The 21953-nt window shown below is 40.7% G+C and overlaps 1 protein-coding gene across 9 annotated transcripts in view; it reads left to right on the forward strand.

The window, feature by feature from the left end:
- Nucleotides 1-16194, forward strand: part of ATP11C (ATPase phospholipid transporting 11C (ATP11C blood group)) — a 193379-nt gene extending 177185 nt beyond the window's left edge. For 3 of the 9 annotated variants that reach the window (XM_072817184.1, XM_072817182.1, XM_072817179.1), the window contains 4 exons: nucleotides 673-776; nucleotides 4472-4625; nucleotides 10744-10848; nucleotides 13437-16194. In XM_072817184.1, coding sequence (XP_072673285.1) covers nucleotides 673-776; nucleotides 4472-4625; nucleotides 10744-10845 — 360 coding nt within the window. In that variant the 3' untranslated portion in view covers nucleotides 10846-10848; nucleotides 13437-16194. Of the gene's footprint in view, nucleotides 1-672; nucleotides 777-4471; nucleotides 4626-4744; nucleotides 4811-9977; nucleotides 10069-10393; nucleotides 10432-10743; nucleotides 10849-13436 lie in introns of all 9 variants that reach the window. The other 6 variants (XR_012026532.1, XR_012026533.1, XR_012026531.1 and 3 more) reach the window with 6 other exon arrangements.
- Nucleotides 16195-21953: the final 5759 nt, after the last annotated feature.

The raw sequence follows: 21953 nt of genomic DNA on the forward strand, positions 1-21953 counted from the left end.
AAAAAAAACAAAAACACAGAGACACTACCTCCTCTTCAAATATGAAATGCCGTGGATATTAGTCCATGTGGCCCACAAATTGTAAACAAGCAGAACAGACCATACTTTTTATTTTTAGATTGTATTTGAATATCCCAAGTGCCATAATCTAAAGAAAGAAACAACCAGCCCTGGCAGAAACACGGAGGGATTAAAATCTAAGGCAATTGAAAATGTTGTTAATTTAATGGATTAGATAAAGGTTTTGTAATTGAAAGGCGCACTACATAGTCAGGCCCATGATTCATTGCTACGTGGTGGCGGTGTGTAGAGGTAGTTGCCTTTGCATTTCATCATCCCCATTTGTTGAAATTGAGCTATCAAGACTCCTTTGTATAGTTTGTCCACTCTTCCTAGCTAACCCATCCCCTCGATGCCTGCCCTTCCTTCCGTAGTGAGGCATCTGCAGCCCCATACCCAGCAGTTAACTTGCTTGACCATCCCTCTAAGCCTGTCCTCTTCGGTCAGAACTTAACTCTTTGAAAAGTCTGGATTCTGTTCTTCTGTTGCCTGACCCAAGCTAGATCCTCCCATCGGTATCAGATGGTATGCAGGTTCTCAGAGAGCATAGTATACTTAACTGCTTGTGTAGTTTGCACCCATCCTTAAATCTTTTGTGTTGTATCTTTTCAGCTCGCCTTGGATACTCGTTTCTGGACATGGATAAATCACTTTGTGATTTGGGGTTCTTTAGCCTTTTATGTATTTTTCTCATTCTTCTGGGGAGGAATTATTTGGTAAGCAGCTGCACATGTGTGAGTAACATGTAAATAACAGTAGATATATGTATATGTACACTGTCTGTGCAAGCATTAATTATATTTTTAAAGTGTGATTCTATAAGATGGTAGGTCTTCAATATTAATGGACTGGAAGTTACTGCCAGGCTAGTAATTACGCTACTAATTTCAGGTAAGATTTCAAATGCAAGTGTATCAACTTAACACGAGTTATTCAAAAGTCCTCCTTTCTAGTAGCCCCTGTCCATATCTTTCAACTTGAAGGTATATAAACATCTGTCTGTGAAGTGAAACTGCAAGTTCCAGCATGGCCTTCCATGTGATTTCCAGTGGAAATACTCATCCTGTGAACTCTATATGATATAGTGGCCAAGAGCTAGGTTATTATTCATTTGGAGTCTGATCTCTTCTTATGGTGCATTACTGCCAATCTTGTCACTATACATGTGCTCAAGGGAGAGAATAGATACCACTTCATATTCAGAAGGTTAGATCTTAAAATCGCCATCTTGTTGTTTTGGGTGAGGTAAAGGCAGACTCTACAGAGTGGCCTTAAAGGTCATTGATTGCACCTTGGTTCGATAGATGTTTATTCAGAATCTGTTCTTCTTGAGACACTCTGGGAAACAGATGAATACTGCTCCTCCCTCAAGGAGATTAGACTCTAGTGAGAGGGACACATAAGCTGTGATTGGGAGAGTTCTAAGGCATGAGAATAAGCTAAAATGTCTTCTCTGTTCCTTACTTCCAAAGGCCTATATTTTGTTGTTTTTTGTTTTTTGAGATTTTATTTATCTATTCATGAGAGACACAGAGAGAGAGAGGCAGAGACATAGGCAGAGGGAGAAGCAGGCTCCCTGCGGGGAGCCCGATGCAGGACTCAATCCCAGGACCCCAAGATCATGCCGAAGGGAGATGCTCAACTGCTGAGCAACCCAGGTGTCCCTATATTTTGTTTTTAGATACTGTACTTGTATTCATCAATCAGTAGTTTCTCTTGACAAGGATGCCAGCAGCAGAGGGCATGGCTAGGGGAAGCCATAGGATGAAATTCTAGGAGTACATTTTTTGGCTGGTTTGAGCAAAATCATACATACAGAACATTGCATGTTATCACAGAGCTGTGAGGCTGTGTTTATTGTCCCTTGAGATTTAATTAGAAAAAAATTCCTTACTGTTCTGAAAAGCTTTTAAAATAAAAGCTTGGGGATCCCTGGGTGGCTCAGCAGTTTAGTGCCTGCCTTTGGCCCAGGGTGCGGTCCTGGAGTCTCGGAATTGAGTCCCGTGTCGGGCTCCCAGCATGGAGCCTGCTTCTCCCTCTGCCTGTGTCTCTGCCTCTCTCTCTCTATGTCTGTCGTGAACAAATGAATAAATAAACCTTTAAAAATAAATAAACAAACAAACAAATAAATAATAAAAGCTTTAAGAAATAGGAATATGAAACACTTATTCACTTAAGGAAGTAGCAGTTCCAAAAAGTGTCATCACGGCATCTATTGGGCACCTACATTGAAGCAGTGAAGCTGACAGAAGTCTCAGTTTTCTTTAATAATATACAAATTAATCAAGTTGATTAACCAAATGTAATATACCATTGAAATATGGTGCCCCGAGGACCATAGTTCTGTTTATGAATCCGTGTAATCAGCATCTGAACTGATGCAAAATTTCCACAAGAATAAAATGTTTCTAGCAAACTAGTTTCTCTTGCCACAGACTATTCCTTATTGATAAAATAAATCCTTTCAATGATTGAGACATTGTCATACCTGTTTTTGTTCATTAGTGCTACTTAACTAAAAATGAAGTCTATCTTTTTGTTTTGTTGCCTGTAGTGCTATTATCCTTAAGTAGAGATGAGTTGAGCTACTACATGAATATACAATTTATATTTTAAAGCAATCAGTAAAATATGACAAACTGGAATATTTCAGCTGAATGCTGGTTTCAGCTAATATCTCTGGATACATTCAACCCTGAGGCATTGTGACATACCCCTCTTTGGGGATTAGCAGTGAGAATGAGGATTTCTGAGCTCCAAACCCAATCCAAGAATAATATCTTTTGTTTTTTACCATTCCCCTGTAAAGCTCCATAAGTGTCAAAATAAAGAAAAATCTAGAGCTGCAGGGCAGGGGAAACAAAAAATAGAAAAGAGAAGAAAAATCTAGAGCTGTTAATCACAGAGTATTGTAGGTACTGTGTGGAATACCCTATGACTAGTTGTCTGCTGGACCCTTATTATGGTCAGTTAACTGCCCAGAAGATGAGTCAGGGTCCCCTTCAAAATTAGAGTGAGGGTAGATAGAGTTCTGGAGAATTCCTTTTTGGATGGTAGGGACTCTAGAAAACCTTTTGTGGCCCAGACCTCATCCATTTCTCCACCTCACTGTTCTGCTTACTTCCTATCCACACTCTCTCTAGTCCCCATATACCTAGAGCCAAAAGCTTGATTTTATTATGTTACATAAGAGTGCACAAACATCAATTTTTTTAATGAGAAACCAGTTTATCTTCAGTGAGCCCTGTGTGTAATCTAATAAATGAGAAAAACAGCTATCTGCCTAGAGCTCCTAATCCAAGGAAAGTCTGTTGTGCATCCCAACCTAGTGAGCTTCTCTGTGGTTCAGCTCGGAGAAACTGGATGTGCTTTTCTATGGCCACCAAACCAGTTCAGTGGATGACTTAGAAATGAAACCCAGCATCAGAACAAGGGGTTCTAGATTCCTGGACTCCAAGACTTAATGTCTTATTAGCAGTGTTCTTCTGTCAACTTACCTGGCACACACTGGATACTTGGTATATATTTGTGAATAAGAATGATAGAGACACTCGACAGTCCTTTCTAGCTTTACCTACGTAGATTGGAGGAGGTGGCTATAAAAATGTCTTTTAGGGATCCCTGGGTGGCGCAGCGGTTTGGCGCCTGCCTTTGGCCCAGGGCACGATCCTGGAGACCCGGGATCGAGTCCCACGTCGGGCTCCCGGTGCATGGAGCCTGCTTCTCCCTCTGCCTGTGTCTCTGCCTCTCTCTCTCTATCATAAATAAATAAAATTTTTTTAAAAAATGTCTTTTAAATTTCTGAATGTGGGGGCGCCTGAGTAGCTCAGTGGTTGGGCATCTGCCTTTGGCTCAGGGCTTGATCCCAGATGGAGCCCCACGTCGGGCTCCTTGCCCAGTGGGGAGTCTGCTTCTCCCACTCCCCCGGCTCATGCTCTCTCTCTCTCTCCCTCTCTGTCAAATAAATAAATAAAATCTTTTTTAAAAAATAAAATGAATAAATTTCTGAATGTGGAGCACAGTCCATTCTCATATTAACAGAGCAGCTGAGAAAGTAAAATGCTTATTAGCAGAAAAATTAACCATATCTCTTGAATATCTTTGAAGCTCCAGTATTTTCTAACGCAAATAAATATTCTCCAGTTGGCAGTTTTAAAGTTGATTGCTTGGTTGTTTTCAAGTCAGATGCATTTTATTGTCATTTTCCCCCTTTAATTATCATTCCTTTTTCCCCTAAACATTTAGGAAATGAAATCTGCTCAGTATTTTTGGGATATTCTTAAAATTATTTCTATTAATGTGTATAATTAGAAGAGTCCTTTTCAATACAAAAGATAGTTTGAATTACACATCTGTTTCCTATGACAGCAACTGATTTTTTTTTCCATTCTGTGTTTTCTTTCCACTCTAGGCCTTTTCTCAAACAACAGAGAATGTATTTCGTATTTGCTCAAATGCTCTCTTCTGTATCTACATGGTTGGCCATAGTTCTTCTAATATTTATCAGCCTTTTCCCTGAGATTCTCCTGATAGTATTAAAGAATGTAAGAAGAAGAAGTGCCAGGGTAAGAACCAAGTTTATATTTTAAGTTGATTTTTGGAAGGGGCTTCAGTATCTGCCATGAACTAAGAACCTTATTTAGAGAATTGCATTAGTTACAGCATGTTAAACCCCTCCTTACAGGTTCATCACTTAATTTCTTCTTCTGCATAAAAAGTATAGTAAAAACTTCGTTATCCAATGCAGGTGGTAAGTAGATTCCTTAATAGTGTTCTATGTGACCTTTAGCAATCCATATGGAGTATCTCATATGCTCCATATGGAATTTTAAATGGAAAAAATGGGGTGTTTTTTTTTTTTTTAGCCTAGAATTTTCACACCAGGAATTTCCACACCAACATTCCAGCTTTAACCTTAGAAATTTCCCTGTGGGTTATTTGCAGATTTTTTTTTCAGTTGATAATCCCAATTTGCTTCTTTCAAACCTTCCCCTTCCTTTAATTATAGTGCTGCTTAATCTCTGTGTTGCTTCTAGCCCTGTCTTTCCAGCAGTATATTTGAACCAAAGAGAATTCCCTGGATGTGATTTCTGCATCCTTACCCTCCTGAACACACTTGTAAAGACGAAGATTGTTTTATGAGTGTGTTCTTATTTTTGCTGCTTAAATTGTAAATCTCCTGTGGGAATGAGAAGTTATTACCCTCTGCCAGCCTAATTGCTTGGCCCTGCATTGTCTAATATCTTGTAAACATTTCTAAAAAGCCTTTAAAGTTAAAGGGGTAGATTAGCTCGGAAAAGAAAAATTCTGACAAATTTTGACCAACAGGTTAATGAAATATGTCATATTCCTGCCAACACTTAACCTTGCTTTGCCTAACAAAACCCTATTTCTATCCTGTTGACACCAGCTCGATCTTATGGCCACCCCAAAGCATTATCTTCAGGAAACAATCTACCTGACCTATTCGATCAAATTTGCCAACCACTTTTACCACAAAGCTGGTTTGTCTGACTTGGGGTTTTGGCCTATTGATTTGATAGGATCCAGTGGTTGGTATCATGTAGATGTAGGAAACTAAAATGATTATAATGAGAAAATCTTCAGTGACTACATATATTAAGGAAGACCTTCATGATCAATAAGTCATTATCAGCCCCAGTCAAAAGCAATAGATTACCAATGGCATAAGCTACATTGCTTCTTGGTATCCAAAGCCAATCACTGTACAGTTAAGGTGGTCAGAACTGGCCTTAACTCACTGCTTCTGCATGCCTTGTGGGTGGCACTGGACCCAATAACATTAACCTAGCTAAGACTGCCTTTGTCTATTCTTGAATCCTTCCAGTAGATCCCTGACTAACTCCCTCCAGCCTGATGTTTAGCCTTGGGATGCTTTGGAAAGTGGCATTTACTTGTCTTAATATCAGTTGAACAAGGGTAAAACAAGTTGATATAACAGGTTTTCCCCAGAATGCCTTAAGTGGCAATTTGTATCAAGCCAAGTAAAAAAAATGTCACTGGAAGAAATGGTTTGGTGCCATGTTATAATAGAGAATTTGTTTGGGAAGGATCTCTGAGGTGCTCTTCTATTCCCCTTATTTGGGAGTACACTTTGGGGATGCTCCTAAATGTTTTTCTTATTTGGGTTAATGGAGCTAAGTAATGGCTCACACCCAGCTTCATGCTCTAAAGATGATACAAAAATCTCCGAAATCAAAACCTTCAAACATACCAGCTCTTCCTTAGGCCCTTTCTTTAAAAAAAAAAAAAAAAAAAAGAATTAGACACGGGCTGGAGGTGACCTTTACATTACTTAAGTGGAGGGAGGCTTTCACAGATAAAGACATAAAACATTCTCTTTCCATGCAAACAGTAGATTCCGAACTTCTGTTGAAAGCATGAGGTTCAGCATGAAATTTGTTTGCCTTGGGTATGTCCATGATAGGAGGAATTCTAGTGTCTGTGCTATAGCTTGGCATGCTGGTGTGCTACAACAACCAGGAAAATTTCCATAATCATCTTCATTCATTCAATCATTCATTCATCATTCCTACCCTCATTGAACCAGAACATGTGTTGAACCGCCTACTGATGAACATCTCTCTTTACATCCAATGTCTGAAAAGCTAAATGGTTTTTCAGACTCTATGGGATTTTTGAGAGTTGCAGATGAGACAAGAGTTGTGGGCACTCAGCGGCACTACCTCCTCCTCCTTTTTCCCCTTGTGAGAAAATGCAAGAGCAAAGTCGTGCATATGAATGCATAAAGGCCAACCGAAACAAGGCAGCCATGGCTATTCTGATGTCACATCTGTTTATATAAGGCCCTAGTTGGCCGGATCAAAGAGGCAGAGGCCACTTTTAAGATGAAGGAGAAAGAATATCTTCATCACCAGCAAACAATCTGACATCCTGGGTGACTTCCTACTTGGTTTTAATACCCTTCACTAAGGCATTGGCCTCGCTTTTAAAGAGAGGCTAAAGATTCTTTTGCACTGGGTCAGCCTCATACCTGAGAGGCTCCCTAATGGGGTACAGGGTGTGTCCCTACCTTAAGGTAGAAAATCCCCTGGACTTCAGCCAATAAGCATCTTGGATCCTTTGTGCACATAGCCAGAAATACCTGCCTGTGCTGTCCTCATATAGGTCTTGGCAGCTGCTTTCAGAAGGGAACTCAGCAGTGGGTAGTGAAAATGTCTCTGGCATTTGAAAAAAAAGCTAAGCCATTTACATTTAACAATTATAGAAGCAGCCTTCTGTTAGTTTCCATTCAGTGCTGCACACATGGCCTGAGGGTCCACTATAAGTTATCTACTATACGAGGTGTCGGTAGTTCAGGGATGACTCAGATGTGACCCAGCTCACGGGAAGCTCTCACTCCAGTTAAGTTATAAAGGGGATTTATACGGAGCACTTCTGTAAGCAGGTATAAAGCAGCATAGCAGACTCAGTGATCTGGTGTGTTGTAACACATCTGAGCTATTTCAAGTCACCACTACCTCCTGAAGCCACCAGTAGAAAGGCTGGTAGGGCAGCCTCCACCCCAGCTGAGTTCTGTCCTGATGTTAGCGTTGTGAAGAATTCTGCTTTCTTCGAAACTGGGTTCCCTGGTCATTTCACTCAAAGGTTAGTCTAAGCTACCTATTCCCCAGCTATCTTTTCGGGCAGTGTGGTTAATGTTTTTACCTAAAATCCCATCATTAAGGATCAGATGGCTTTTCGTTAGCTTAGACATTGACAAAAGCTACATGACCACGCTGCTGATGTGATACGGTGAAACTGCCATTGAGCGATGAACAATGGAACAGCACGATACCACTTCAAAAGAAATTTAAAATTTAGGATTTCTGATCTTTCAAAAAGTTGTATCTCCTCTAAGCACCATTGTTGGGCTCTCCCATAATCAGTGAAGGAACACCTGAACTTTCTGGCCAAGTAGTAAATACCACTTCCCATTTCCAATGGAGGACTTGTCCACATACATTTATGTAGGTTTTCTCACTATCAAGAGGGAGGCTTGACTTTGCCGATTAGACCCTGGACCACTATGATCTAAGGGGAGTGGACCTAGCAACATGGCCTTGCCTAGCATGGGATGTCTGCACAGACAAGAAGAAACATGCCAATATGGAGGGAGCCCTTTCAGAGTGACTGACAGGAAAAGGAAGAATGTCAGCTATCTGAGCAAAATTCCCAGAGAGAGCACTTTGGAATTTTTGGAGAATACAACTTACCCTCGTAGCTACAGTATTGCCAAGGATGACTATTACTCTTGCGATTCTGACAGTGTCACAACCATGGGTTCTAAGGGTAATAGCCCCATTAACTGGATTAGACAAAAAGTTGAATCCTAACATTTGTGGCTGTTGAGATGGACCTTTATGCATTGGCCTCTTTGACATACTGCTCATTGAGCCTGAGCTGGTGTCAAAGTTCTCTAGATGACTGCAAAGGAATGTGGAAATTTCATACTCTTTAGCTCATTATTTCCCTTCTTTCCTCCCCCCCACCCACCAATTGCTGGCTATATCCGTTTTTGATTGCTTTAGATACTCTTCCCATGCTCTCTACTGCCTTCTGTACTTTCAATTCCCTTTCTTTTCCCTTTATAAATTAATCTATTAACCCCTAAAATTTCTGCTTCGTAGAGGTGCTTTTATCTCTGACGGTTGGATATAAGGTTTTGAGTGCACCAAAAATGTGCTTATAGTTACAGTCTTAAGTAATTAGGCTCGTATATTAAACATGGGGTTGGGGAAATCGGTACCATGTTAATCTTGTCGTGAGATTTTTGCCCACAAAATAAAAGACAGAACAATCTAAAATTATTTTTTCCTTAGAAACTATAGGTCTCTCTAGCTTTATTCAATCAGTAATTTATTTGCATGTCGCCAACTTTATTTAAGATAAAATATGAATAGGAAAAAATACTGTTATGTTTAAACCTGTATGAATAAGTCATAAAGTATTTGCCTTTAAAAGTTTTATTGTTTATTAGATTCTGCTAGATACGTATGATACTTCAACTGGTTTCTTTTTTTAGACCTATTTTCATTAGTCACTAAGTAGATAATATGGGTAATCTTAATTAGCAGAATTGTTAAACTCATCCCCATAGTTGACCACTCATCTTCTGTTTTATGTGGGCAATACCAAAATGAGGCCTGGGTAAGAAGGAAAAACAATAACCTGTTGGGTTTTCTGATTAAGCTGTTAAGTTATCAATTTTTATTTTTTCTAGGCATGTTACAGGAGAAATGCATAGCTCTTTAGCCTACCCTTTTAAAGTGGTCTCTGTAAGAAAAAGGGGGGAAACCAACCAAATTATGTTAGAATAAAGGAAGTTAAGCATTGGTCCAAGTGGTACATGGGACTGAACTGTGGCTTAGCCAGATGTCTTCCCACTGTGTTAGTTTTGTTAGGCTTTTAACCTATAACTGCCCAAGAATAATCAGTCCCTTCATACTGTACCTGTGCGATTGGATAGAAGAGAGAGTTCCTTCGAGATTAGATTGGTGATGGACCCTGGACACAGGTCTCTGACCGATGGATTTTGAACAATGTAGGTTAGTGAATTAATGATGAGAAATAAGCCTTATTTTAATGAGAAGCCTATTTTAAAATTATTTTATTCAAAATAGTTAATCTTCCCATAAACAAAATAATTTTAAACTGTTAAACAGAGAAATAGTAGTTTGCACATATAATATAGACTATTCCTAACTCTTAACTCGACTGTTACTTCAGAAAGTAATGCCTTCAAAACTAACATGTCATTTCGACTTCGAATTCTCCAGGTTTCTTTTTAAATGTCTTACATTTCAGAGAATATTTACTTTTTTTTTTTTTTTTTGGTTTCTGCATTTCTCTTTTTCCTACTGCAATTTTCCACCCTATGTGCAATTGTGAACAAGGTAACGAAACGCCTCCCTTCCTCAGGAACATCTACTATCTTCATGCTTTCTCAAACTTCCAGCAATCACAGTTTCTCTTGGAGTGAATAAGGTGATTTCCTTTCTTAATGTACCAACTTGCTTGCATTCTCATTTGCTTGACACCATTTTCTGACTCCTTATGCAAAATTACTTCTCATTATTCATTTTTATATCTTCTATTAATATTGAAGAGTATTTTGTCATTTTCCTTTGATCATTTGTTCACCTTCTCAAATGTCACACTGGAGAGGAAGTGATTTTCAAACACTCGGACCATAAGTCTCTAGTCCCCTTGATCCCTGGCACGCAGTAGAAGCCACAGTGTGTCAGAGCTAGTCTGTTCACCAAGATGGGAATGTCTTGCACAAATTTCTCTTTGTTCAATACACTTACAGCACCAGCACAACTCTCAGAGGTGTTCACCAAAAGGATGGTAAGGTTCACTAATCAAACCACATTGACTCATCTACCGCATAACCTACCGGTGTCATCTCAAAAACCCCTGTTTGCCATATACTACTAATATCTGCATACTTCTCCCATGAAAATGATTCAATTCGAGTTGGAGACTTTCTTAGGTCTTTAAATGTATTCATTGAAATGTTATGCGTTTGCTATAGTGTAACCATTTGTACTTTGGGCCAAGAGTAGTTTATAGGAAATGATTTGTTTCTTCTACATTTTTATCACCAGGTAGGTTAAGCAATCTTCAAATGCTTTAAGTATCTTTACCTCACTATTACAGAGAAATCTGAGCTGTAAAAGGGCATCTGACTCATTATCCGCCAGACCTTCAGTCAGACCTCTTCTTTTACGAACATTCTCAGACGAATCTAATATATTGTAACAGGTACCTAGTGTTACACGAGCGGGCTGGCTTTTAAAGAAACAGATTAACAGCATTATAAAGAAAAAAATGAAAATACCACTCTCTAAATTTTCTCTGCTGTTGGTGTGGTGAACTTTATAACGATTCTTTACAAAAATATAAAGATGCATTCCTTGGAATATGGGAAAATCTCTATTTCAAATTTGGTAAGCCCTCAAATAAAATTCCAGGCATTTTGCAGAGCTCAGAGGGTAACAAAATTACATTGAATTTGTAAGGGGCAAGTTGCTATGGCAGTGCCATCATGTGAAAGTGCTCGTTAATACTGATTAGGAAATACAATTTTGATTTTAAAAAGATCATTGAGAAAATTGAAAATAAATATTCCAAAATTGCATCTGTATAACATCAAGTTGATTTAGCGTTGCATGTTCTTTTGGGAATTATGTGAGAATAATCCAGTGTCTTTGTACCTTCATGTGCTGTGTCTGTGTGTTTGCAGGTATACACTTAATGTACTTGTAAATGTCTGATCCCCCAAATTCATGAACAAATCTAATCACCTTTTTTAATGTCAAGTTTTATTCAAGCTAAATGTTTCAACTTTCAGAGGTAAAGGTAAAATCTTTCCCAGCTATTCAGGGGGATACTGGCCTAATTATGTAGAATGCCTCAGAATTGATTTTCCCATAAATGAGCAAATTCGTTTTATATTGTTTCATTTACCCCCAAAAAATAGTTGGGAGGAATCCTTGAACTCAGAATGACTCCTCTGTGTGTATTTTGTTTCCCACCACAGGGGCCTCTGTCATCTCAGACCTTGAGAGGTCTCTTATCCACCTGTAGAAATTTAGAGTAATTCGTGAATGAAGTTGATAAGCTTACCAGCTTGGAAAAAACTCAGTACAGCTTAGGGCAGGGCCGTCTTTCATGCACACATAAAAATTAATGATCATCAGGAATGAAATTGCAGTTCAGTTCTCTTTGGAGCTAACAAGTGTGAGTCCTCCTCATAGGCCCACGTTTTCATCAGCTGTCCACTCCCCAACCTCTCAGCAAAGAATGAAAATTAAGCTAATAGAATGGATACTTTGGTTCTTCTATCTCCTACAGTTCATCACAGTCTGCACCTGCGCTGTTGTTTTGGAAGCAGACTCCGTTTGCCCCAGTCAGCATCTTGTGTTTGAGCGACTCACGTGTTTCTATCTTCCCTCTGTAATGATCTGCTTCCTGGTAGCCTTCAAAGTCTTTGACCCTTTTATCCCAGATGGCCCTGTCCTAGGTTGTATGGTGCATTTTAACTATACTGTTTCCAGCTAATTCTGTATCCCCCTGGATTGCTTTCTTTAGCTTGGGCTGTGGTTTGGGAGACTAGGCTGGGTAGCAGACACTGCTTCTGCTTTTGGCCTCTCCAGGGCCTTAAATCCTACAATAACATAGGACTAGGAACGTAGAATTGAGAAAGTTTTATCTTTGTTGTTTTATTTTTAATGTATATTTCTTCCAGAAATATCTTTGCACATAGCATTAGTTTTTCCTCCCAGGGAAAACATTTGGCGAGTAGTTCGGCCACTGAGTTTGTCCCTTGATAGAAGCACTGTGTGACTCCTTTTCTAAGCTCTCAGTGTGAATGGCAACTATATTTTGGTTAGGGTCAGTCACCGTGACCCTGCTACCTGAACTCTTAGGAAAATAAGGGAATATGAAAGAAATGGAATGTAGTCTAGAGGACTTCTAGTCCAATCATGGCAAGGAAAGTGCACCAATAGGGGAAGAAAATAGCATACCCCTTCAGGACCCTCCACTACTCGTGTCTTAAAAGGTTGGATTTGAGAGTAGAGAATTAAAGTTAGGCTCCCTCCCAGGACAGAAGGCGTCCACTTCTCAACATCCCTGATTGAGATTCTGTGATCAGTTGGCCTACCACACACTGTCCCTGTTAATAGCATTTGAAAATGTTCAGAGGACAGCAAAGAATCTACAGATTTAGGAAAGTTTCTGTGGTCACTTTTCTTAAAAAAAAAAAATGATGAATAAGAAAAACAGAAGTGTCAGTTGACTCATAGATACATGATCTACCAAAAAGAAAATGAATTCCAGCATTATGAGGAAGAAATATGTTTCTTCCAACAAAGGAAAAATACTTTTACACCAGTCTTTCAAAGTTGAGGATATCTTGAGATTTTTCTCTTGTCAAAATTTACGCATCCTCAAAAACAATAGTTAATTCATGCACCATGTCCCAAGTACCTGCTATGCGCCAGATGCTACACTAGATGCTGGAGATGAAACGAAGATGGCCCTATTTTCAAGGAGCACACAGACTAGAGGGTCCTTGTGGGGACAATGACAGGAGAGCCCTGGAGCAATCCAAAAGCACAAAGCAAGTCTGAATCTATTCAGTTAACAAATGAAGAAGGGATTAAAATCTGGTTATTGTGTCCCTTTTTTTTTTCCCCTGCATGTGAATAAAACTTGGCACTCTAAGATAGTTCCTTTACTCTCATACCAAAATTTACTACTTGATTTATTTTTGAAAATGCTAAACAGATGGCTTCACATCATTGTTAAAATAAACCTTTTAACTCTGTATATTTTAAATTTTTCAGAATCCGAATCTTGAACTGCCTATGTTATTGTCCTACAAGCATATTGACAGTGATTACAGCTAAAAAAGAAAGCAGGAAGAAACAACTACAAAAAGTTATCATCTCAGGATACTCAATATGCAACAAGTTAAACCACTCTCTGATGTCTGGGGGTTCAGGATCAATGTCCATTAAAATACCAAATGACTCTCTTAAGCATTTACAGTTATTGTTAAGTAGCCGTTATGGCCAAAGCTCTAAGTTATGAATCATATGAAAGTTGAAAGCACGAATAATTAGAATTTCTGGCTTTAGATAGAATAATATAACTACCAAATGGGTGCTCCTTTAACCCATGAACTCTGAATGGATCTAAATATAATAGTATAAAGTAGAAGTCATACAATGGGAATGAATAGACTTTGCTAATATTACTTTTTTTGCCTGGCAGAAGAAATAGGCTGTTTGGATCACATTTCTTGTTCCTGCTGAATGATAATCTTAAATTATTTTTTTTCAAACATGTGAAAGGAATACTTGAAAATACAAGAAGACTAAATGGTATCAGTGCATCAGAATAGTTAATCCTTTCTGTTCACCCACATGCTAATTTTGTCTTCATAGAATTGCCTTGCCAAAAAAATACCTTGAACCCTTATGTGGAAAGAATGTTCATCCTAGATATTTTTGTGAGAATCAAAACAATTACTTATTTTAGTTTTGTTCTTCTGAATTTAGTCTCACTTAATGGGTATGTGGCTACTAGATTTGAAAATAAAACATTTCCAATCACTTAGTAAGTGTAAGTAGCCCCTCAAAAGAGTTAAGATATAACAGATTTTTCCAATATTAGTTTTACTGGGATCTGAGGTGAGATAGGCAAAGCCATAGTTACAATAAAAATAAAGCCATCCGAACATCAGTCTTCTATAATTTTCGTAGAGAGGGTAAAAAATAGCTTATTTCAAACTGTTAATGGTTATTTTTTGAAAGAGGCTGCATTGGTATATATATGCAGCACTTTTTTTTTTTTTTTAACTTGCCAATTTGCGAAGGAGGGATCCATCCCAAGACAGTGATTCAGCCTGCAGAGCCATGACTGAACATGAATGTTTTCTCTCTTATCAAACATGGTTAGGTGGTGATCTGACTTTAAACCATGACATTCACCTTAGTAAAGTCCTCAACTTACTGGACTAGAAGGAGGCTTTAGCCTCCTGATGAGTTCACCTAAAACAAAAATAAATGTGAAATGTCTTTATTAAATGTTAAAATCAAACACACTTTTTTTTGGATATAAATGGCTACATTTGACTACTAGATTGAGATGGGCTCTTAAAGAATGTTTTCAGGGGGCGCCTGGCTGGCTCAGTCGGTGGAGCATGCGTCTCTTGGATCTTGGGGTCGTGAGTTCAAGTCCCATGCTGGTCATAGAGATTACTTTTTTTTTTTTTCAGTGTTTTCCTAGCGGTTTCCACTTTTGGTTGTCTTTCTGACGTGCCCATACTACTATTAGTGTTTATATTGTACCTTGATTTAGAAAAGTCTTGAATTCAGTCTCTACCGGTGTATTTATATGGTCCGTGTGGCACATTTGATTCCTCTGTATCTATTTTGTGTAAATGTTTAGGCGTAATTTTTCTTAAGTTCAAGGAAGGACATAATTTCAGTCATCAGAAACCATTCCAGCGTTCTGACCCTTTTTCATTATTTCATTTGTTCTCCTCTATCAGTGTTACTTTTCGAGTATTTTGTTAGGTGTCATTCACAGCTTACCCAAGTGTGCTGTGTTCCGGTAGCCCGTATTAGAGGTGATCCACTGAATGCAACGTCTATATTCTTTGCCTACTCCAAAGAGCTAAAAAATCAGACCCAGAAAAGCTTTTGGTGTCTTTAGTTGTTCTTGTTACAGTTGTTGCTGTGGTTACTGCTGTTTTACGTAAGTACTCTAAGGACTGTGAATACAAATGAGAGATGCTCAATATAGAGAAAGGCTCATGTAATGCAAACCATTGGAGACTGCCATAATCAGAATATCCAGGGTAGTGGAAATGTAACCAGTGGCATATAAAATTCCTTACAGCCAGGAAGAAAGGTGACTAAGGGGGATTTAGAGTCCTGTCTCAGCTACACATTATGCTGCAGCTCAGATTCATGATGGTGATGAGCATGGCCTAGATCTTGAAAGGGACCTGACTTCCTTTATGAAGGAGATTTTATCAATGAGCTAAAAAATGGCTAGCATGGGTTAGCAGATGTAATAACTCGAAGTAAGCCGTCCTACAGTATTCCTAGCACTACAATCTAACCACCTTATTTTGTGACCGAGAAAGTGGAAAAATGTAATAACAGGATCATATAGACCCATCATTTGAACAACTTTGAACTATCAAGGTGTCCTTGTGATTTTCACAACTGTTGTCCATTGTTTGAAGGTGTAACTTACTAAACGTAAAACATAAATTCCATATCTACAACATCTACACCAGCAACAGTATAAATGTAGGCCTAAATTTGCAAAATTCATAATTTAGTGATGGAATTTTTTAATAACATGCAGTATATAAATGTGCAGATTTTATGCAAGTGTTAACAAAATCATTTTTCAGCTTGCAAAACGGGACTGCAGTATTACATTTTTCACTTAAGCAATTTTTTACATCTACGTCGTTGCTTTCTATAATGACTGTGAATGCCATCTTTTATGAATGCAACTTGCCTTTTTCATTACAGAAATTTTTGTTTGATGTATCAATAAACTTTGGTATGATATGATTGATATTTTAGCCTCTTTTTTGGAAAGGTCTCAGTTTGACATAAAAATACGGAAGCAGTATGGTGACAGGAAATAGTCTTTAATTTCCTGTTTGCCTGTTTCTATATGTGTTCAACTGGCATTCTAGGGCAGAACCTAATTTGGAGAGGTTGTAGTTCTTCTGGAGGTTTGGAATGAGCCTGTCTGCATAGATTAAAGTTCAGCCAAAACAGTAAATACATACTGAAAGTCTCCTAGTGTGTACTTGGTGGTGTGCTTTCGGCTGCCCACACATTGGAGGTAGTGTGATACGTGGTCAGTGTCTCCATCTCATTGAAATCATTTGAGTCTTAAGAATCCAAACACGGGATCCCTGGGTGGCGCAGCGGTTTGGCACCTGCCTTTGGCCCAGGAAGCGATCCTGGAGACCCGGGATCGAATTCCACATCGGGCTCCAGGTGCATGGAGCCTGCTTCTCCCTCTGCCTATGTCTCTGCCTCTCTCTCTCTGTGTGACTATCATAAATAAATAAAAAATTAAAAAAAAAGAATCCAAACATGCAGCAGTTTTACAGTGGCTTGAAATTTGGTCCAAAGGTGTGTGTGTACACCTGCCTCTCCCTGCCCCCCTCCCCGCCACCTCCCAACGTTGCTCAGTCTGCGCCTAAGACCTTGTGAAAACACTGCTGTCCTTGACTGTTAAAGTTTCCCCACAGTAGCTGGTTGCATTACATTTTTACACTTTAGTCTCTGTGTTTTTGTAGCCTTTGATCTTACTAAGCCTTTGACCTACATTTAGCGAATTTCCTTTGTATTTTTATTTTTTGGTTTGGTTTTTATGTTAATTCCAGCATAGTTAACGTACAACGTTATATTAGTTTCAGGTGTCTCCTTGTTATTTTTTGGTAAGTGGGAAATGTGCAGTATTTGGAGGTGAGATCTGAGTTAAAGTTTCAGCTTTGTCACTTCGAGCCATCTTCCTCACTCCTGAAATGGTGTCGTGGGGGTGAGGGCTGATCAAATGAGGTAAAGAGATCCAAAATGCCTTGTAAAAAAATGCCTTGTAAAATATCATTATTCGGAAGAAATCATTGCTATTTTTATATTAAGGGCTTTGATCTTTTTTTTTTTTAATTTTTATTTATTTATGATAGTCACAGAGAGAGAGAGAGAGAGAGAGGCAGAGACACAGGCAGAGGGAGAAGCAGGCTCCATGCACCGGGAGCCTGACGTGGGATTCGATCCTGGGTCTCCAGGATCGCGCCCTGGGCCAAAGGCAGGCGCCAAACCGCTACGCCACCCAGGGATCCCCGGCTTTGATCTTTTTAATGAATAATTGTCATTTACCAAATTTTTATAGATGTCACTATGGTAGATTCTTTCCACTGTCTTGGATTTAATTAGTCTGTGCAAGCTTCCTCTCCTTCCCCCATCCAGCTTTGTGGGAGCTGCCTCACTGCTGAGTCTACCCAGGATTGGCCAATAAAGTAAGCATTGTGAGGAGCTGGGTGGCTTGGCCCCTTCAAACAAGCAGCACATGGAAAGGTTAGGGGCCGAGGTTATCACTATGGTTATTCAGTGCCTGTGTCCCCGCTCAAGTGCTAGCTGCATACTAATGAAGCTTGAAGGACCCAGTGCTGAGGACAGTCAGAAAAAAACAGGGACTAATCATTTCACAACTTTGTAAAATTAATTTGACACATTTTCCCCAGCAATTTAGGGGCAAGGGAACATGGGCTCGGTTCCTAGTATGTGGATCTATCATGCTGCAGAAATGTTGCTCATCAATCAAGCAGGTCCTCGTCTCAGGGGCGTTAGGAGCAAGTGCCAGGAGCTAAAAGGAATAGTACAGCTCTTGGTGGACCACAAGGTCTTTGGCCCTGGCTCTTCGTGTGGAAAGAAGCAAAGGATGTTCATGGTTAAACTGCCTGCTGCTTCTGTGGTCTCTTCGTCAATTTGCCAGGATGTATTTCCTGCCAATAAAGCCGCTAAAGTTACAACTACTCATATTAACACTTAAACAGCACTTACTGTGTGCCAGGCACTGACTTACCTATGAATATAAGTATGCCTTTAATAATTCACACAGTCCTGGGGTGCCTCGGTGGCTCAGTGGCTCTGTCTGCCTTTGGCTCAGGTTGTGATCCCAGGGTCCTGGGATCGGGTCCCGCATTGGGCTCCCCACAGGGAGCCTGCTTCTCCCTCTACCTGTGTCTCTGCCTCTCTCTGTGTGTCTCTCGTGAATAAATAAATAAAATCTTTAGAAAAAAATAATAATTCAGGCAGTCCTATGAAGTAGGTACTAACATTTCACCATTTGACAGGTAAGACAACTGAGTCACAAACCAAGGTCACAGTGGTAGAGCCAGTTTTTTTTTTTTTTTTTTTTTGCAACACAAATGTATTCTTTTACAATTCTGGAAGTCGTAAGATCAAGGTATGTTTTTCCTGGAAGCTCTAGAGGAGATCTGCTCTGCTCCCTTGTCTTCCAGCTTTCAGAAGGTAATGTGCTGGGGCACCCAGGTGACTGACTAAGTTGAGCATCTGCCTTCGGCTCAGGTCATGATCTCAAGGTCCTGGGATTGAGCCCCACATTGGGCTCCCTGCTCGGTGGGAAGTCTGTTTCTCCCTCTCTGCCCCCTTTCCCCCTTCCCGCGACCCCCCCCCCAAACACACACACACACACACACACACTGACACACTCTCAAATAAAATAAAAAAAACAAGGTAATGTGATTCCTTGTCTCATGATCCCTTCCTGATCCATCTTCAAATCTCTGCTCTCTGCTTCCATGGTCACATTTCTGAATCTGACCCTCCTGCATTCCCCCTGTGATTACATGGGATCTGTGTGGATAATCCAGGATAATCTCTCCATCTTGAGATCGTGAAGTCACATCTGCAGTGTCCCTTTTCCCATGGAAAGGTGACATTTATAGGAATTAGGAAGGACATGCACATCTTTGCAGGGCAGGTATTCAGCATACCACACCATCTCAGCCGGGGACTGGAAGGTCTTCCAGGTCATGACACTAGGAAAGTTCTGGGCAAGCCTGGAAGGTTGGTTGATCTTAGCAAGGGGCCCTTGTTCCAGAAAGACATTTCTATGGACTCTTGGGGAAGTGGAGAGAAAAGATGGATACAAATAAGAGAACTGTCAAGAAAACTGTTTTTCCAATAACAGCATTTAGGAGAAAAGCAACCTTTAAGCGGTCCCACCAGGGCTACCTGAGAACCAGTTTATTTTTTTAAAGATTTATTTTAGAGTATGCACAAATGCACACGAGGTGGGGGAGAGAGAGAGGGGAAGAGTCTCAAGCTCCAACCTGGGGCTCTCACAGCCCTGAGAGCATGACCTGAGCCGAAATCAAGAGCCAGATGCTTAACCAACCGAGCCACCCAGGTGTTCCAGGTGGTGGCGGTGGTTTTAAGTAATCTCTACACCCAACGTGGGCTCGAGGTCACTGCGTGCTCCGTCAGCCGAGCCAGCCAGGCATTCCCAATAGAGGCAGATTTTGAACCTAGGCGTTCTGCTGGAGTCCGTGCACTTAACCAGGACGCTATCTCCATCATTATACCACCCCTGGTGGCATGAATAAGCAAGCCATCACAATATTAGTGCTAATTACTAATATTAACCATAAGAACGCATGGCCAGAACTGGGGTAATTTTACACAGTAACTGACCAGTAATTAAAATTCTAAGGATTGGGGTGGGGGGGGCCCTTGGCTGGCTCAGTTGGTAGAGCATGCAACTTGATCTTGGGGTCATGAGTTCAAGCCCCACGTTGGGTGTAGAGCTTAATTAAAAAGGAAAGAATGCAATAAAACATAAAAATATTAATGAGACAGGACATTAAATTGAGCTGACTGTAGAGTACTAAAACTGTTAGCTATTATCTGTATGACACTTGGTGGAATGCTTTTACATACCTCACTTCATCTCCACAGCCCTATGTGGAGATCATTAAACTCCAGATTCTTACCCATAAACAGGCTCAGGGGCACCTGGGTGGTTCAGTGGGTTAAGCACCTGCCTTCAGCTCAGGTCATGATCCCAGGGTCCTGGGAACAGAGCCCTACATCGGGCTCCCTACGCAGGGGGGAGCCTGCTTCGCCCTCTGCCCTCCCCCCCCCCAACATGCTCGCTCGCTCTCTAATAATCTTTTTTAAAAAACAGCTGAGGCTCAGATGAGCTCATTATCTTCCCTGGTCCATCAGGACTGAACCCAGGTCTGACCCAATGCAGTTCTGGCATTGTCCTGGTTTGTCCAGGACCCCAAAAGCATGTCCTGCAGAGTCTAGAATGACCCAAAAGCAAATCTTCCTGTGGGCCGGATGCCATTGTACCCCAAATGAAACCATGAACAGGGGCCATGCCATTGCTCTTAGTCTGGAAAAGGGCAGCCTCAAAATGCACCAGGCCTGGGGGCCTCCTGGCTGGCTCCGTAAGGTGGAACATGTGGCTCTTGATCTCGAGATTGTGGATTTGAGACCCCCGTCGTGGGATGGAGAGATTACTTAAGAATAGAGTCTTTATTTTTTTTAAAGAGTTTATTTATTCATGAGAGAGAGAGAGAGAGAAGCAGGCTCCAAGCAGGGAGCCCGACGTGGGACTCGATCCCGGGTCTCCAGGATCACACCCGGGCTGAAAGCGGCACTAAACCACTGAGCCATCCGGGCTGTCCAAGAATAGAGTCTTTAAAAAAGAAAAGAATGCCCCAGGCCTGGGTTTTCCCTTTCATCAAATCTGATGGTGTTGAACTGGGTTTCCCTCCAGTATAGTCATTCGGGGTTTCCCAGGTAAGGTTTATCCTACCCCTGCTTCCTGCCATCTGAGTGAGAATACAAGCCAGCTCCTACAATGTTAATAATGAGGCATCAGGTGAGCCACCTGTACCCACTCTACAGGATGTGCATCCCTGGGGTGCCTGGGTGGCTCAGTGGGTTAAGCAACCGGCTCCTGATTTCAGCTCAGGTCCTGATCTCTGGGTTGCGAGATCAAGCCCCACATCTGGCTCCTTGCTCAGTGGGGAGTCTGCCTTTCTCCGTCTGCCCCCACCCTTCTCCCCATTTGCGTACCCTCTTTCAAATAGATAAAATCTTTTTTAAAAAAGTACATACATCACTTAACACAAGAACATGAGAATATGGCCAGCAGTCTCCATCTGAAATGACTCTACCCCACTCCTATCCAAAGCCTGCCTGAGATTATTGTTACTCAGCATTTTCCAAACTGGGTTTGGAAACCTTAGAGCCCTGGGAAATGTTATTAGGTGTTCCTTGAGAAAGTGGGTTCCCTGGCTAAATAGCCCTGGAAGCTCCACATGTGGCTGTACCCGATCGGACAGGTTACGAGGCATACTAGAACAGTAAAGTCTACAAAAGATCTAGTATTAAAGAAACCCGTATGAATTGGTTGAACCCACTATGTTCCACACCAAGGATCACTTTTTGCGTAGACCATCTGACGGCAGGTCGCTGAACACGGCTTTCATGGAGCACCTTTAAGAAATCAAGCAGTCGCTAGGTTCTTCACGCTGGTAATTGAGTCACACTCTCCCCGCTCGATGCAGATCTTCGTGATCTGAAGATAGTTACCGAGCCAAAAGCATCAGTCCAGGTCCAAACTGGTTTTCCAAACTGGAAAACCTACCATTACATGCATTTAAAATAAATGGAACTTGGGCGCCTGGGTTAGGCGTCTGCCTTGGCCTCTCAGGTCCTGATCCCAAGGTCCTGGGATCGAGTCCTCCTGCATCAGGCTCCCAGCACAGCGGGAAG

The sequence above is a fragment of the Canis lupus genome, chromosome X, assembly GCF_048164855.1.
Source record: "Canis lupus baileyi chromosome X, mCanLup2.hap1, whole genome shotgun sequence".
NCBI lineage: Eukaryota > Metazoa > Chordata > Mammalia > Carnivora > Canidae > Canis > Canis lupus.